This window comes from Brachycentrus maculatus, unplaced genomic scaffold (genome assembly GCF_059751285.1).
Source record: "Brachycentrus maculatus isolate JH-2025_06_01 unplaced genomic scaffold, ASM5975128v1 h1tg000019l, whole genome shotgun sequence".
NCBI lineage: Eukaryota > Metazoa > Arthropoda > Insecta > Trichoptera > Brachycentridae > Brachycentrus > Brachycentrus maculatus.
This window is the reverse complement of record NW_028280773.1, coordinates 159,579-180,000: the sequence shown is the minus strand read 5'-3', so window position 1 is coordinate 180,000 and position 20,422 is coordinate 159,579. Positions and strand designations below refer to the sequence as shown.

At 32.0% G+C, this 20,422-nt stretch overlaps 1 protein-coding gene across 1 annotated transcript in view; it reads left to right on the top strand.

Annotated features, from left to right (window-relative positions):
- Nucleotides 1–20,422, top strand: part of LOC148313116 (PDF receptor-like) — a 45,426-nt gene that overhangs the window by 16,217 nt on the left and 8,787 nt on the right. The window contains exons 6-9 of the mRNA XM_088267692.1: nt 4,497–4,720; nt 5,956–6,025; nt 15,057–15,142; nt 17,484–17,667. Of these exons, the coding sequence (XP_088123818.1) occupies nt 4,497–4,720; nt 5,956–6,025; nt 15,057–15,142; nt 17,484–17,667 (564 nt within the window). The remainder of the gene's footprint in view (nt 1–4,496; nt 4,721–5,955; nt 6,026–15,056; nt 15,143–17,483; nt 17,668–20,422) is intronic.

Below are 20,422 nucleotides of genomic sequence, written 5' to 3'. Positions count from 1 at the left end.
AAAATCAATCCAAACATTTAATTACATTTATTTTATGTATGTAAAAAAAACTACCGATCCTTATTCACACCTAATGGTCCATAGGGCACTGCATCAAATGTTAGGGCATAGATGTAACGTTAGTTTGATAATTTATTATGTGAAGGCAAGGTGATTAACTCTGCGATTGAGGTACAAGTTCAGGGTGATGTTATTTAAATAATAGTGTGAAAAAAACTCATATTTATTTTGACCTCTCTGGGAATCAAACCTGGGACCTCCAGCGCGGTAGCCAAACGTGCTGACTACTAGGTCACCACACCACGGAGGGGGGAATTCTACTTATTTATAAAATAAGGATTGAGTGTGGGAAAAATATATCTATATTTCTATGTTGTCGCTTGGGGGTTTCCAATATTATACCAATATTATTTTCGGTATTTTACCAATATATACATGACTGTACACGCTCAATTCCCATAAAAACACATTTGCAAGGTCATGCAATAAATTAATAGTCCGGCAATAAACGTTATAAAAATATTTGCTCTATATTTAACAGCTCCAGTTATAATGACGCATAAAACGATCAAATATACACTACAACACCATCCACACGAATCTAACACCCACTGACCGTTAAATAATTAAATTTAATATTTAAATGGTTCATGTACAGGATTTTTCAATAGTAATTATACAATTTTAAATGGTAATAAAGGGAACAATGTTCATTGATTTTTTAAAGTTATTTATGTCATTTTTGTTAAATAAGTAATGCTATTTAATCGTAGAAACGTACACGCTTGAACAACGGTCTATAATTAAAAATACCTTTTCTTCAAAATGCAAAAACAACACTTTCTGCCCTGTAGCGGGTAAATATTAAGTAAAAAATATGCCGCTTTTGCTGGGATATAGTACATTTTCTGAGCATTCCAAAAACATGCACAACTGAAAATTGACAATTGAAAGGAGTGAGCGATTTGAGAATACTGAGAGAAATTAAGGAGAATTTATGTATAGAAATGTTCCTGTCACTTATCCGCCCAGATCTTATAATTACACACCTTGAGATTTCTTTCTCTGGCGTTATGTTGACGACCGAATGTATGCTAATAATTCTACAACAATTGAGCAATTAAAGGAGAACAGTGAACGTGCTTTTGCTGAAATACACCCAAATAAACGTGAAAAAGTGATGTGGAAAATTGGATCGACAGAATGCGGTATGTCCAGGGAAGTCGTAGTGCTCACATGAACGCTTTTATTTTCCATACATAATGGCATAATGCAACATTACAAATAAAATAACAATTACAATTACATGGAATAGGTACTATATACACACACACACACACCCACACACACTCACCCCAACCTACATCACTTCATAAGAATCACATTATCGGTGGATTTTTGTAATTGGCTGTAGATTTGTTAATTGTTGTTGTATATTGTTTTGTAGTGTCTGTAAAAATCCTTAATAAATAAAAAAAATTAAAAATTCTAATATAAAAAGTGTCTCACTAAATACTTTATGTATGTGTGTGTTTAAAAAATCACATTTAATGGAAAACCCTATATATTCATTTTGTAATATTTCAGTACAACAAAGGGTGCGAATAAGTCAATCAATTAATATTTTTATGGTTGACATACGAATAGTTATTAAAAAAGCTCTAGGGATATTATTGTAGGTACTAATACAGGGTGGCACAAAATTAATCTCTCTAACAGAAGATTTATATTTTTTGCAAATGACGTTGTACGTCAATAATATTTGACATTTGCGTACTAGACAGCTGCAGTATACAAACTAAATAAAACACAGTAGAAAATAAAAACATCGAAAGCTTAGCTGACAGTGCACAATGGAGTCCTGGTTCCAACCATAATATATGGGAGTGAAGCATGGAGTTGGCAAAAGAAGGATGAAATTAGACTGAATGTGGTATTCGATATCTCAAATGAGTGTGCGGCAAAACGATGTATGATGGATGATCGAATGGCGATAAAAAGAAAAAAATCTAGGCTGAGATGAGCATTATCGATAAAATGTAAAAATATGTATTGAGATTATTTGGGCATGTAAATCAAACGAGTGAAGGAATAATAGTAAAACAAAGTTATGAGGCGAATGTGATTTGTAATAAAAGTAGAGAAAGACCGAGAAAAACTCGGCATGATCGAGTATTAAGCGGTCATATCAGGAGTTGGAACAATCGACGGGTATGTGTGAGGTGATGCACGAATGTGGAAGGGGCGAAGATTGTTTCCAAAGACAGATTGGTTTGGCGCTCTATTCTCTCTGCCTACCCCTGCGGGGAAGCGACGTAGTAGTTGTTCGGTTAAATAATCATATTTTGTGGACCTGAACTCGTATACGTTGTTGATATTTACACTGCTGGCTTGTACTTGGTGAGGTGTTATTTTAAATAAATAATTTCCCTGACTTGATTTCAGAAATATTTCCGCTTGCAAATTCGAAATCTGAATTTAAATCTTGCGTTTTCCTTTTTCTGATTTTTTTATTAATCAGTCAAGTATTTTTTTTTGTTTATCCTAATTTAAGAATAACGAGTATATGAACGAAAAATACTGCGCCCTCGATCTTATTTTTAAATATATGGTAGGTACATGCTATGATTCACCATGGGAACGTTCCACAAAAATCCAATCAAAATCCTTTATTTGAAAAGTACGATTTTAAAATATATTATATCATAATAATAGATATCTATCTTGAAGGAACAACTATTTTTACATTTGTAGTAGGTACATGTTGGAAAGTTCCACCCTTTTATTCGTGGAAAATCTCAATTTTCAAAGTATTTAAAATTCGTTAAAGGAATGGATACCTTTTAATAAATAAGGCTTTTCTCACATTCTGCGCGGGCGGGTTTGTAGATTGAGCGAAAGCCGCCTGTAAGTAAACACAAAACAAATAATAATAAAAAAAATCCACCTCCATGGTGTAATGGTTAGCGAGTTTAGTTCGATCCCAGGGGGATGGGAGGAGAAAATAAATATTAGTAATTATACACTGTAATATTTATTTACTGTTACCCTGGACTAGTTGCTGAAGCGCAGGATTGATCACTTTGCCTTCATGTTATCAACGATCAAGATAACACTACCTCAATACGATGCAGTGCCTTATACACCATATAAAAATTAGAAGAATAAATGTACAAAAATTGTTACATCTTACAGATTTCTTCAATACCGATCTTAGTATATTACTTATACGATCGCCTGGGAGCTTTTGTCTTCTCATTCTTTCACGTAAGGATAATGGTGTGTGAGAAGAAGGAAGATATTATATTTATATTTAACACATCATAAAAAATACTTGTTTTTCATAAAATAAAACAACTTGGTTTTTTTATCACTTTTTTATTGGTACATTTTTTTCACATACCGGATTCGACAAGAACCTGGTCATTATCAGGGTTAAACATGTACTGTATTGTGGGTTAATGTAAATAATGTATTTAACTGTACTTAATGTACATGTACTAATGTACTTAATGTTGATGTGCTTAATGAACTTAACCCTGACGACGACAAGGCTCTTGTCGAAACTGGATTGAGTAAAAATTTACTATTAAAAAGTGGTTAAAAACAATGTTATTTTATTTTATCAAGTTTATGAAGTGTGCAACAAAGTATATGCGAAAAACATTCAAGAAAAAAAAAATACTCGCCACTACCGCATTAGCAGTACAACGAAAAAACTGCCTTTATAAAATGCCTTCCGAAAATGTTGTCTTTCTGCACACCCATCAAATTCAAATCACGTGTGAAAAGAAGACGATTATAATTTGAGAATTATTATAGTCAATGGAAATTGTTTCATTAATGAATTTACTAATTACTAATCACCTTCTTACGCAGAGAGCTGCGCAGTATGTGTGCATGTAAAATAAACTTTGGCGTTATCTTATCTCTTTGTAGATGTGTGCGTAATTTGAAATGTCTTGAAACGTTGACATAAAATATTCGTACGAAATAATCGTGTAAAAATACCTTACCCACCTATAACGTACAGCCGGCATAAAAGGTAGAACTACCCGTCCCGCAGATAAACACTAGTCGGGCGCGCAAGTAGTCAAACCTTTCCCGCACAATATATGTCTTGACTCAAAATATTCGAGATAATTTAGAGTGCTTTTTTATGCTTCTTTATCAACAACAAAATTTAACGTTATAGCAATTTAGCAAAAAGTCACAAAGCACAATAATAAACATTAGGTACTTACACAATGTGTGATACCTCAGTTGTTCATATATGGCGCTTGACGTGTACAACTATATCTTATTTTATCGCTTTGAATCGTTGTGTATATGTTACTCTCTTTTGCTCCACTCACGTGGCATCGGGATGTAAAGCTCTCGTTTTCTTTCTCTCCACATTCTACTGACTGTAATGTGTGTAAAAAATTACCCACATTTTAAGCGATAAGCAGGTTTGAAAAAAACGGAAAATATTAATTTATAATGTGTTTTTATAGCCCTACCTGTGCGAAGGCTCGTATGTTTTCCTGGAATACGCTCGCACGTCCATGTTCATGTGGATGTTCATCGAGGGGTTGTACCTGCACACTATGGTGACCATAACTGTGCTACAGGATAGCCAGAGGCACCGCCTGTACTACGCCTTGGGCTGGGGCTTTCCCGTGATTCTCAGCTCTATCTGGGCCGTCATCACGGCCTTCTATTTCAAAGGACAAAATGCGTAAGTATATCATACATAACATCGCTTTACATACGATTAAATCATGTAACGCACTTATGAATCTTATGACTGATTATCCCATAAGGTAAGACGAATGTGTGGAAAATCATTTTACTGTAGAGTCTCGGTTATCCGACCTTCGGTTATGCGACCTTCCGAGTTATCCGATCTACAGGGGCAATGCTCCTTTCCTTTATTCGACTGCAAGCATATTTGCGTACCAGGCGATAGTCCTCAGTGCTTAGAAGCTCCTTCGCTGAGAAGGCGTGTTGCGCATTGTTTATTTTGTTTTGTTTGTACCGTTTTGTTAAACTGTTAGTTGTGTTTTGATTTTGTCGTCTTTAAAAGTTGTGGTGAAAAAACCTAAAAAGATGGTTAAGTCAATGAAAGGAAAACTGAAAGCCTTGAAGAGATTAGACAATAGTGAAACTTTATTGAAAGTGCCGCAAGATTATAACGTGGGAAAAACAACGGTAGGAGACTGGAAGAGGACTGGTAATGTATGAATTAAAAACGAAGATTTTAGAAAGGAATTTATGGAAGAACTAGGGATAATTGAAAATATTAAGAAGAATTCTTCAATGTGGTATGGACATGTGGAGCGAATGGACAACAAAAGAAAGAATAAAAAAGTATATTTAGCAAATGTGAGCGGGAGAATAGAACGGGGATGGCCGAAAAAGAATTGGAACGATCAGATCAATCAGAACCTAAAATCTGGTGGTGTCAAAAGTCTACGTGATCGGAGGGCAAGTATGACTAGATAAATAGATGTGAAGTTATCTACGAGTGTATATGTGTCACCAGTCTGATGATGTCGGTAACGACGAAACCCGGTCGCTGGTCAAATAAAAAAGTGGAAAAGCTAAAAATATTGGTTTTAATCTAATAATAAACTACGAGTGTATGTTCGGACAAAAGAGTGTGGCGTTCCATTGAGCAATAATAACCTTCATACTGGTGTGATTATAACACTATTCTTCCATTTTTTCAGTCTTTCGTGTATATACTGCCACATTTCCAACACATATATGTTCTACACATGCAGTTTTATGATGAGGTCTTTCGAAAGTCTGCCACATTATGCCATATTAACCCATCCCAGTGCGGTATGTGTGCTGAGGAAAATATACCATTCGCGCTACAATGTCGTGGTAACTTCATGAGGGCCCTGCATCCATTATTGTAACAAAACAATAATAATGAAATTAATTAATAATAATTGTTTTATTTAGATGCTGGTGGGGGTACAACCTCTCCAAATACTACTGGATCCTCGAGGGGCCAAGGTTTGGAGTTATACTGGTATTTATTATTTTTATTATTAAGAGTATCTATGGTAGACAATATAATCGGAGTGGCCTAGATTTTGGTTTATTATTTGACATTTTGTTTTCGTCCAAACATTATATTGTGTTGTATTTTTCACATTTGCCTTCCCTATCCTTACTATCCTGCCTGCAGACAAGACTCTAATAAGGCTTTGTGGGTTATTCCTTTAAAAATATAAATAAATAATATGTTTATATACGTATACGCATTTTTCAACTTTTTTGAAATATAGTATGTCTCAGAATATGAAATGTTGCAACTCATGCAGTTGGTAAATATCTTACGTTTACTTTTGTTATGACTGTGATAACAATAATATCAGATATTTATTCTTTAAAATATATTTCTCTTATTTTCTTTTATCAAAAAAGACAAATAATTGTACATTTTTTAACACCTCAACAAAGGTGAAGAAGAATATAAATGTCTGAGTATTTACAGGTCTTACGACCTGCCATAGGCTGGTTGTGTGATCACATTACACACGTGCAACATTTACTATTCTACCTACGATTGACAACCACGATAAATTTTTGGAACCATTTTATGATCAATCTTTAATAAATAATACGAGGCTCGAATCTTGCATATATATCCAAATAAAGGGTCTCTGCTTAATCAAAGCTTTCTCAATCCGACATAGATGGCTGTTTTGAACTCATACGCACTGTATAATAAAATGAATCATATTTCTAGATATAACCTAATTTTTGGAACTCCTAGGAGTTCTAAAAATTGGAATTGTGTGGTTGTCGATCAATTGTTAAATAGCGAATGCTGCACGTGTGTAATAGGGTGGGCCGATGACGTTTTTTTACGAATTCAGCAGTGAAAGCGGTCTAAAAAGTTGCATTTTTGATTGCACATAACGAGAAAAATATTCGAAAAAATATTCGATACTACTTTTGGCCCTCAACCAGAGCTCAAAGTTTTCGGAAAAGCCATTTTTTTGCGCTTTACCAGCTGTCATTTCGTAATTTAGGAATAAAGACAGTCTTATTAAATGTTACGATATGTAATATACCTTACTTAAAAGTACATAAAGGCAAAAGTTGCACTTTACGTTGTTATAAATAGGTAGCGTTGTTTTAGTAAGTCATTATATCCATCAGTATTCGGCCGGCGCGCGGCGCTCTAAGATATCGGTTGCGCTGTCCGTAATTTTCCTTAGATCCCTGTACTTTGAAAACGAGTTAGATTTTATTATATTTTTTAATTAAGGTTAAAAATTATCTTAACAAACGATTAAAGTTATTTTAAATACATTATTATGTAAATTTAAACCGAAATGAGTTCATCTAAACCCTGTATAAAATAATACTAGATTTTGGTTTTTGGCCTCTTTTGTTTTTGGAATTTTTCTCGAACCGGTTTCAAAAAGAACTTTGTTATCTTCAGGGATAGACATGAACATGTATATTCCAGAAGACAACAAGGTTTTTGCCGAAACCAGTTGGAGAAAAGTACCAATAATGGATTCGGTTAAAAACTAAGTTCTAGTTTTATTTTATAAAGTTTTATAAAATAAGCTACAAAATATCTGCCAAAAATATTCAAGAAATAAGCTAAACCCGCTACTTAAATAGATGTAGTGAGGTAGATTGTCCCATATTTGGCGCACCATCAGGTCACATTGTAGAAATGATAGAAAAATGATGATAGGCACTATTAACTAAAAATAATTTTAAAAAATTCATAAAAAAAACAGCCGAACTTCAAAAACAAATCGAAAAATTATCGATTATCAAAACAAGGTTACAACACCTTTGTCTAAATGAAAAAAGAAGAAATATTTGCAGGAAACTACAGAATCTGTGAGCTTAAAATTATTCCCTGAACCCTCATCGTCCTAGAAGAAAACTTTGCAACTTCCTGCTATAACAAGTGTGTGTAAACAATTTGGTTTTTCCGACTGATTTTTTTTAGTTTAGTTTAGTTTTTTTGGCTCCAACTTTGACTTTTGTTGTTCTAAAAGACTACAAGCCATACTACACCAATATTTGGCACTGGCAAATATATTTCAAATTCAATCGTCAATGATTTTTTGAGCAACAGTTTGGAGCTTGAAAATATTCAATGCCTAAGCTGCGATGGGATTGTCTTTAATACGGGCTGGAAAATGGAGCCATTCGGCATATAGAATAAATATAGAATATACCATTACAGTGGTTTATTTGTCAATTACCTCAATTCTAATGAATTACCATTTTGACATTTATTTACCCATGATGGTCCCACATCTGTTCTTCGGGGAAATTCTAATCCGACTGGAAAGCTTTAGGTTTTTTGAATGATTATCTATTATAGATTTTTTACTGTACCTGTAAACCTACTACATACTCTAAGCTGGGACCATATGTGTCAATCTATTACTATTGAACATTGTTCACTCTCAATAACTGACAACTATTTATTTTAAAATATAAAAATAATTGTCAAAGTTTACGCTTCAGTGTGGTTAATTGTAATAAGAAAACCATAGGATAGTGCAAATTATGTAATTGAAATAATAAGTTTATCCGGAACTTTGGGGATGATTTAAAATCAAAAAAGATCCTGTCATTCAAAGGAATGGTTTTTTGTTCATCCTATAAACTCATTTTCAATATTGCTATCGGATACCAGAAGCCATATTGGGACCTTAATTTGAGAAGAATCATCGAAACTCGGAAGAAGACAGATGCTAACCTTAAGGTTATACAAGTTACCGAAGCTCAATTTTCAAGCTACCAACTACATAGAAATAATTATTAGGGCTAAATCATAAGTTACACAACCACCAATCTTAATTAAAATATCGGACAGCTTTTAAGAGATGATTTTAATAAATCGAAGATCAGTTTTTACTTTATCCTCCATCCCTTGTCACATGTAGGCCTATTGGAAAGCTGCGTAAAAATGGTGACAGAAGCCTCGATAACAGTAACTGGCCAGAAAGCAAAAGATGGTGTTATACGAACGAAAATAATGTACAGGACTAAAATACCATCATTCAATAGTAAGAAACAGTGTGAATCATAAAAATTACTTTTATTTTCAAACTCTGCTTTATTTAGAAAAATCTTTGAGTTCCGCCATTTTTATGATTTGAAAAATAAATATAAAGCCAATTTCTAAATTTCAAAAAAAAATTCTTGCGGACTGACTTTTCTTTTATTAATATATAATTTTTTTCGTAAACCATAAAAGTGAAATTTAATATTTTGTGGGAATTGAGAATTTCGCTGAAAAATATCAAATTATTTTTTGACATTTCATCAAAGATGAAGAAGAATATGGAAGTCCCAGACTTCCATATTCTTCTTCATCTTTGATGAAATGTCAAAAAATAATATGAAAATAATTCCTGTAATTGGAGATAATCCAGATTTTGTGAACAAGTATTTGGACACACTCAAAATGTTGTAGAAAAATATCAAAATGTAAAAATATCAATCTTGGTTGATTTGTTGTTTTTAATTAACAAAATGTGATTAAAATAAGTTTAATTCTTTGTAAAGATAATCTTTAACTTATACTTAATCACAATTAAAATTCTAACACATTTTAAAAGTACCGTGATCTAAGAAAAAATACGGAGAGCGCAACCTATCCCTTTGAGCGCCGCGCGCCGGCTTAATACTGATGGAAACAATGGCTTACTAAAACAACTCTACCGATGTATTACAATAAAAAGTGCAACTTATGACCTTGTGTGCTTATCAAAGAAGGTGTATTACATATCTTAACATTTAATTAAACTGCCTACATTTCTAAAATACAAAATGACAGCTGGTAAAGCGCAAAAAAATAGCTTTTCCGAAAACTTTGAGCTCTGGTTTAGGGCCAAAAGTAGTATGGAATATTTTTTTACGTTATGTACAATTCAAAATGCAACTTTTTAAACCCATTTATCTTTGATATCTAAAAAAATATTTTTTTTCATACATCAACGGCCCACTCTAGTGTGTAATTTAATCACTTAATCAGCCTATGACAGGTTATAAGCCGTGTAAATACCCAGATTTAATAAAACAGAAAATAAAAGTAAAAATAACTCCTAAGTGGAAAAAACCCAGATCTGTGAATAAGTATTAGGACACACTCAAAATGTTGTGAACAAATAATTGAGTAACTATTACATGGATGTACAATATTTTGTTTATTTATAATTTTTGTGTTCCTGATTAAATATTATACTTGAATCGTCCCCTTTGCTTTGGCCCCTCCTTTGTCTAGAACAGTGGTTCTTAACCTATTTGGGTATGAACCTCATTAGGTTCGGTTAGTCTGTCTTCCGGGTTCAGCGGAGGTCAAAACACACACCCGACTTATTGTACGATATTTTGAAAAATGATACGACGTGCGAAACATTAATTTATCCGATAGATCTATGGTAGTATATTACGTGAAAGGAATATATCAATCTAGCAATAAAAACAATACAAGTGGTAAAATACTAAAACAAAGCATTTGGCATTAACTTTTTTGGAATGAAATGTAGATAATTAAAAATGAAACACTTGTATTTTACCACTTTTTGAGTTTTATTTCTTTTAACGCGACTGGTTATGAATACTAAAGATTTCATCCTCTGCAGTTTTCGGAACCAGTCGTGAAAAATCAAATAAAACTCAATAAGTGGTATAATTCTTTTTTTTCTAATTTTTAATAACTAATATATCAGGTGCATGTACATACTAGCATTGGATAATTTAAAGAAATATCCCAAAATAACTTGAAGATACTTGAAAGTCGGTCCTTCAAACAGCAAATAGACTCAAACATGAGGAATTATAAAACTATGTTGACTCTTTTATCATCGCGAGCAAAGGGTTGAGGGTTGAGTATTTCAGTATTGAAGTTGTCGAAACTTTACGACGACTTCAAGAGCTTGCCGAATAATGTGACCAATTTTGGGGTCGATTAATAACAATAGATAAAACGTTAATTCTATACTAAAGGCCCAGTATTCTTTAAGTCGTAACTTCTCTTAGTTTAGGTAACATTTAACGTAATTTATTTTTCCTTAAAACATGGTTTTTGCATTGAAAAAGTAATATATTATTAAATTAAAACCAATATATTTAGCTTTCCCACTTTATTTTTATTTTTATTTGACCAGCGACCGGGTTTCGTCGTTACCGACATCATCAGACTGGTCTGATGATGTCGGTAACGACAAAACCCGGTCGCTGGTCAAACAAAAATAAAAATAACGTGGGAAAGCTAAAAATATTGGTTTTAATTTAATAATATATTAAAATGCAATTCCATCACGAAGTGTCAGTGGATAATATAAATGTATTGAAAAAGTAAGTTTTCCTTCGAAAACATTTATGTGTTTGAAAAAAAAAGAGTTACAGAAAGGTTAGGAGTTAAAATTAAAAAAAAATCCATTTATGTATTCTAAAACACAAACGAAATAATCCAATATACATTTTTTTTAAGCGGCGTGATGGTTAGTTAGTAAGTTAGTTAGTTTATATATATATAAATACATACATAAACATATTTTAAACAGTTTAAATCACATTGTTTGATTTCGTTCTTAATGCAGTTTTATTCTGTCTCCACGTTTTTGGCAAAAATACATTTTAACGTGAATGCAGCTAAATATTATATTATATTGTAGCCCGTTTAGGCGGGTGACCCACTTACCGTTGATTATTGTAATGATTCGTTGACTATTGTAATGCCTATTCTGGTGAGCTCGATATTAAATTATGTAATCGTCCCTCCACGTGAATAAAACACGTGATTCCACGAAAATAGCACTGCAAAACGAAATCTAGGTCTCTATACTCACACAATGTCTGTTCAGGCTTGATTCCTTATTCCTTAAGATGTAAGTACATATATTTTGTATATTAAAAGTTACTCCCCTTATCATTCTTCGTCCACTTTGTGCAATACCACTTTAAAAACACTGCTTCGTGACTGCCGGTTTCGGAATAATCATTCCGTCATCACGTAAATGTAGACTAAAGTGAAATTGTTACGGTCTGACATTTATACAAAAATAGAATTTGAAAGAGAGTGAGAAGACAAATGAATCACAATGGTAATATTTTTAATATTGGACTTGTAGTTAAATTTACACAAAGTGAACGGTGTGTGATAAGTGGAGTGTTGTAAGTACATACATATGTACATATATCGTAGCCATACAGGAGAAAGTGAAAGTGCATTATTTACAAAAACGTGATCATTGTCTATTTGATATCTTACTGGCTTACCTTAAAAAAATCCCAAAGGATTTTAATCTTAGAAAAAATACCAAAGGATTTTAAAAGGAAGTATAATATATTGACTTGTTAAAAATGACTAACTGCATTGATGTTTATTTTCTTGCTAAGCAAAAGTGACTTAAATGGCCCACCTGAAAATTTATATTTATATATATATATATATATATATATATATATAAATATATATATATATATATATATAAATATATATATATATATAATATATATAATATATATATATATATATATATATATATATATATATATATATATATATATATATATATATATATATATATATATATATATATATATATATTTATATATATATATTTATATATATATATATATGTATATATATATATATATATATATATATATATATATATATATATATATATATATATATATATATATATATATATATATATATATATAAATATATATATATATATATAAATATATATATATATATATATATATATATATATATATATGTATATATATATATATATATATATATATATATATATATATATATATATAAAATATATATATATATATAAATATATATATATATATATATATATATATATATATATATATATATATATATATATATATATTATATATATATATATATATATATATATATATATATATATATATATATATATATATATATATATATATATATATATATATATATATATATATATATATATATATATATATATATATATTTATATATATATATATATATATATATATATATATATATGTATATATATATATATATATATATATATATATATATATATATATATATATATATATATATATATATATACATATATATATATATATATATATATATATTTATATATATATATATATATATATATATATATATATATATATATATATATATAATATATATATATATATATTGGGTGCGGATAGGATTCAGATTAGTTAGATACATTTTATAGTGTAATTTTGCCTACTACAAAATATTGTTTCCTGAGAAGAAATTAAGTTTTAAAGAGTTTGTAGTTTCCTTCATAGCTCCAAATCGAAAGTATTGTCGAAAGTTTTCGAAACGAGGTCGGGATATTTATACGCAAATACATAAGTTTTATCTCGAGTAGAAAATGGAAATCATCGATACAAACTCAAGTGAAAAAGGTCATTCGTAAAACTTTCTAAAAGTATCTGTACTTGTATATTTAAAAGCATATAGACGTTCTTATTTAACTTCTGAACGTAGATGAAGAAGAAGGTATTATGTGCATTTACAGGGCTTACAATCGTCATAGACTTGGTTAAGTGATCACTTTACACACGTGTAACATTCACCAATACTACCTATGATTCACAAACACACTACTCAATTTTGGAACTCATCTAGGAGTCAAATTGATCACACTCGTGACACAGTATTTGTGAGATTTATGTTGGAATAGGGAAAGCTTTAATTAAGCAAATTTCTATTTGTATGCACTTGGTGAATTTAAAGCTTGTGCCATACCTTGGACTGGAAGAATGTGTGTGATAAAAAAAGTCACGAAGACGCTTTATTCAAATATAGTTCTTTACTAACCATCTTCATTTTTAGTACTGCGCAAAGGTGATTTTATGGAAATCGTATAGCACAGGGTTCCCAAAGTGTGCGCCGCGGCGCGCTGGTGCACCGTAGAAAGTAAAAAGGGGCGCCGAGAGTCGATCCTCTATCATTATCCGAAACCACAACCATTTTCTTTTGTGTTGTTCTCTCTTTCATTTTTTAATTCTTATACATATAATAAAACTCAATTTCGTATTGTGGATGTTTTAATTTTTGTGCATATCTACCCAACTACTATTATTGTAGGTACCTAATTCTTTCTACTTAAATATAAACAGGGTCTTTCTATTTTTTTTAATTTTAATAAAACAAAGTGTGCCTCAGAGATCGGCTGTCCAAATTTAAAACACAGTAAGGGACATTTTTTTTTGTAGTACGTTTTTTTGCATTTTTGGACTAAGTAGAATCTACTTAGTCCAAAAATGCAAAAAAAAAAAACATACTACAAAAAAATATCCCTTACTGTGTTTTGAGTTTGGAGAGCCGAGATGTATCATCAACAATATGGCTGCTATTAACTGTGAAAGTTTGAAAGTCTTTATTGAAAGACCCTTTAAATATGTAGTCACTATATCTATTCCGAATAGTTTACTTATGTAGGGCGCCGTGACAAAATACTAAGCTTGTAAGTGCGCCGCGGGCTGAAAAAGATTGGGAACCCCTGGTATAGCATAAAGCATAATTCCGTTGCTTCTTTCGGATATTATTATCTTTTTTGATCAAATCAATTTGTTCCTGGGGAAACAAGATATAGTTGGCAAAAATTCTTACTTACTTACTGCAGTCTTCTTCTCGTGTCCAGTATTGAACAAATGCCTGCCTTTTGGACATCCACGGTTCCCTATTGGACGCGACTCTTTTCCAGTGCAGGCCCGCCACTTTCCTAATGTCATCAGACCACCTTATCGGGGGCCTACCCAAGCTTCTGCATTCTGTTCTAGGCCTCCAGTCAAGTGCCTTTTCCATCCATCTACCCTCAGACATTCGTGCCACATGACCTGCCCAGTTCCACATTAGTTAGGCAATTCGTTCAGCCACATCATTGGTCTTTTCCCTTATCCAAACATTCGTTTTTGATTCGAAACTTTGGTTTATGATCAAAAACGAAAAACTAATGTACTTACTTACTCGAATCTTATTATTGCAGCTTAACTTCGTGTTTCTTCTCAATATCATCCGCGTCCTTGTGATGAAACTACGGCAAAGTCGCACCAGTGAAATCGATCAAGTGAGGTAAGTGACATTTGATATTTCTATAAAATGCACGGTTAATGATATTTTTAATTTCAACAACTGTAATTCCTATAGTTTGTATATTAAAAGCTTTGATAACTTATGGTAATAAATGGTAAGAAAACACTTTCCTTATCATTCATTGTTCATTTTGTGTAATACCACTTTATAAGCACTTATTCATGACTGCCGGTTTCGGAAAATCATTCGATCGCCAGGTCATTAAAATAAAATTATTTCAATTTTATATTTTTATAAATATAAAATATTTGAAAGAGAGAAAGAAGACGAATGAGTCCACTATCGAAAATATTCCCATTGTGATTCATTTGCCTTCTTAACAGATGTCAAATCGTGATAATTTTATTTTAATGACCTGATGATGGAATGATTTTCCGAGACCGGTAGTCACGAATAAGTGTTTGTAAAAGTTGTATTACACAAAGTAAACAATGTATGATAAGGAGTGTTTTATGATTCTCATGTTTTATATTTGGCACACGCGTGCGATGCGATATGTATTGCGTAAATTGTGGCGAGTTTTTCCTATTCTCCTACAAATACATATTTATTTATTGTTATTTTATTTGAATGCTCTAGCCACATTACATACTATTCCCCTTTCCCTCCATTTCTTTTTCCATATAGCAGTAGGTAATACCCTTCATTCTCTTAAACTTACGTCAAATGTATCACTTTAAATGTATTCCACTCATGGACCCAAGAATCTAGAGCAGAAATAGATAAATATAGTTTATTTTTTTAACCCTTATCCGCACCCCAATGGTGCATAGGGCACTGCGTCATATAAACGCAGTGTTATCTTGATCGTTTACACATGAAGGAAAGGTGATCAGCCCTCCGCTTCAGGTACCAGTCCAGGGTAATATTGAATAAATATAACAGTGAAAAAATCACTCATATTTATTTTACCCCCCCCCCTGGGAATCGAACCCGGGTCCTCCAGAACGGCAGCCGAGCATGCTGACCATTACACTACGGAGGCGGACATAATATAAAATATAATTAATTAATATAATTTTATGTATAAACTATGACAGTCATAAAAACCATGAAAATGGAATCTGGTATGTGCCAAAAATATTTTTACTTCTAAAATCGGGAAATTTACTGGACTAAAGTCTAGGAATTTACTGGACTTATCATTGGCTGTTTTGAGTGATAAATTTTTACACAATATACTTAGTTTCCCAGGGGATCATTATAAATTTGGGTGATTTTCACTCTCATATTTAGTTAATATCAACTTGGATGGCTTGCCTTCATGGAACTAACGATCAAGATAACACTATTTTATTAATTGTTTCGGCATTAACTTTGTGGTAAGACATGTAACAATGATTGAAGAAAACATTTGTTTTTATACCACTTGAGTTTTATTGAAGACTACTAGTTTCAGAAGCTAAACTTCCATCATTCAGGTCTGAATAAAGAGTTTTTATTCAGACCTGAATGATGGAAGTTAAGCTTCTGAAACAAGTGGTCTTTAATAAAACTCAAGTGGTATAAAAATAAGTGTTTTCTTTAATCACTGTTAGATAACACTACGTTACTACGATGCAGTGCCTTATGCACCATCGAGTGCGGATAAGGGTTATATGAACATCAACTATTCTACCTTTATTGACAACAATTCAAATTTTCAACACGGCATATATGCATCAAACGAAAACTCCATTCACAATATCCATGAAAATTTCATAGGCGACATCTATGACTGAAATTATTCATCGACAGATCAACAGCATCCGCATGATAAATCTGTTTTCACCATTTATTATTTTCCTTCTATGTGTTGCTCCCGTTTAATGTATTTTTAGTGGCTTGGAGATGAATGTGTGCGATGATGATGGATATTCTTGGATCACTTTTCCTCTTGTAACTCCCGCTTGATTTATTTTTATTGGGTCGGCAATGAATGTTCGTGATTATGTTGGATGTTCTCGGATCACTTTTTTTCTATGTGTGTTCCCGCTTGATTTATTTTTATTGGCTTGGCAATGAATGTTCGTGATTATGTTGGATGTTCTCAGATCACTTTTCTTCTATGTGTTGCTCCCACTTGATTTATTTTTATTGGCTCGGCGGTGAATGTTCGCGATGATTTTGGATGTTCTCGGATCACTTTTCTTCTATGTTTGTTCCCGCTTGATTTATTTTTATTGGCTTGGCGATGAATGTTCGTGATTATGTTGGATGTTCTCAGATCACTTTTTCTCTATGTGTTGCTCCCACTTGATTCATTTTTATTGGCTCAGCGATGAATGTTCGTGATGATGTTGGATGTTCTTGGCTGGATCTGATGACGCTTTGTCTGCAGGAAGGCCGTCCGCGCCGCTGTTTTCCTGCTGCCGCTGCTGGGCATCACCAACCTCCTGAACATGACCGAAGCGCCGCTCGAGAAGACGGCATGGGAGTTTGCTCTCTGGTCCTACTCTACCCACTTCCTGACTTCATTCCAAGGAGTCTTCGTCGCCTTCATCTACTGCTTTATAAACGGAGAGGTTACTATTTTTTTATTTTATGATTCTACATTTAATGTTCCTGATGGGTCATCACTTTACTCTTTGGTGTAACTGCGCTATTTGCATCGACCCCATTTAGAAAATCGAACTTACGTTCACTGTCACTGTACTTAGAAAAAATTAAAGCAAACACTTTTGTAGGGAATGTGGCAAATTAAAAACCCTAAGCGAAATCTATGGGAGAGGTTACTACTGTTTATTCATATTATGTGTTTGTATTTATGTGCCGTAAAATAAGATATTCCGTAGGGACTAGAACGCATTAGCAGTGTCCCGGCTTAAGCGATTACAAGTACGGCTGTGCAATCCCGAACGTCCAAGCCATTCAAGTAAAGAAAATTAACCTTTTCTCTTTCTCCATGCCCTATCTCATATAACAGTAAAATCGTTCACACAATGTTAAATAATATTTTATTTAGTGAATTTTTAAATCTATGAATTCAGCTGTTAATACATTTTGCACACACACATATGTATGTATGAGCAAATTTTAATGAACTATTTATTTTACATGATAAATATTTTATTACAATTTTTATTTTTAACATTTTTTGATAACATTTTGTGAATATTTTTCTGCGATATGTGTATGCGAACTATATGTCAATCACTAGGTTAATTGAAATATCATTAATCAAATACAATAGTGTTTCGTTTCAAATTTCCACAGTCAAAATAAATAAATCCAGCTTTTAGCGTCTTAAGACCTGTTACATAGCCACCATCTTGAATTTATGTATGTTTTCTACATTAGTCTTAAAGTTATTTTTTGACATCTCATCAAAGATGAAGAAGAATATGGAAGTCTGGGCATTTACGGGGGTGACGACCGTCGTTGGCTGGTTTAAGTGATCACTTTACACACGTGTAACATTCACCAATTCCACCCATTATTGACAACCACACTACTCAAATTCTTGGAAGTTCTATATATTTATATGAACCGATTTAGAAACCTTGTTCTTGAATCACTAGAACTTCACTAGAGACATCTATTGGTGAGATCTTCTTCTTCATCTTTGATGAGATGTCAAAAAATAATATGAAAATAACTCCTCTAATTGAAGATAATCCAGATTTTGTGAACATGTATTTGGACACACTCAAAATGTTGTAAATAAATTATCTGGTCAAATTATAAGCTTAATAATAAAAATGAAAATGGTATTTTCTGGCGTTTCTCATGCGTGTGAATATAATCCAGGATTCGGATCTCACATACTAATATAAGAGTTTCTGCTTAATAAAAAGCTTCTTTACATCTCACCAATAGATGTCTCTAGTGAAGTTCTAGTAATTCAAGAACAAGGTTTCTAAATTGGTTCATAGACATATATATGGAACTTCCAAGAATTTGAGTAGTGTGGTTGTCAATAATGGGTAGAATTGGTGAATGTTACACGTGTGTAAAGTGATCACTTAAACCAGCCTATGACGGTCGTCAGCCCCGTAAATGCCCAGACTTCCATATTCTTCTTCATCTTTGATGAGATGTCAAAAAATAATATGAAAATAACTCCTCTAATTGGAGATAATCCAGATTTTGTGAACAAGTATTTGGACACACTCAAAATGTTAGTCTGAAAGTTTTTAACTTGTATGAAATTTGATTATCTGCAAAATTAATTATCAAATACACATTAATTTATCTTCGATCGATAAATAATTAATATATCAAATGTATATTTTGACATCTCAATATACAGACATTTACCGGGCTTACGACCGTCATAGGCTGGTTTAATAAGTGATCACTTTACACATGTATAACATCCGAATCTCTTCATGATTAACAACCACGCTATTCAAATTCTTGGAACTTCTAGATATGTTGAATAAACTCGAAACACACTCCTTGAATTCAATAGACTTCACGGGAGATATCTATGGTGAAATGAGGCAAGCTTATTTACTAAGCAGAAACTCTTCATTTGTATGTGAGGTCTGAATCCAGAATTATATTTTGGATTATTTCCAGATTTGTGAACAAGTATTTGGACACATTCAAAATGTTTAAAAAAAATTGACGGGAAGTTGTTGTAATTTAATTCCACATTCCATTCTCATGTGTAAATAAGCAAAAAAATATAGATCATATTGAACATTTGGATTTAAAATGGTCATGAACCCAAAAACTTAAGAAATGAAAAACTGTTGTTTTGAAATAATGCGATTTCAGCGAATTTTTCTTATTTTGCTAACTGAGATACTGCAATATGCTGTTATGTTATTCTCATCCTATACTAAGTCTATGTTATGTTATGTTATTCTCATGCTATACTATCTGTCCGCCTCCGTAGTGTAATGGTCAGCACGCTCGGCTACCGTTCTGGAGGTCCCGGGTTCGATTCCCAAGGGGGGTAAAATAAATATAAATGAATTTTTCACTTTAATATTTATTCAATATTATTACGCTGGACTGGTACCTGAAGCGGAGGGCTGATCACCTTTCCTTCATGTGTAAACGATCAAGATAACACTGCGTTTATATGACGCAGTGCCCTATGCATCATTGGGGTGCGGATAAGGGTTTAATTATATTATATTTATATACTTAACATGCAAAAGCTAAAAATATTTATATATATATATATATATATATATATATATATATATATATATATATATATATATATATATATATATATATATATATATATATATATATATTTATATATATATATATATATGCTATACTATGCGAACTACAGATATATATATATATATATATATA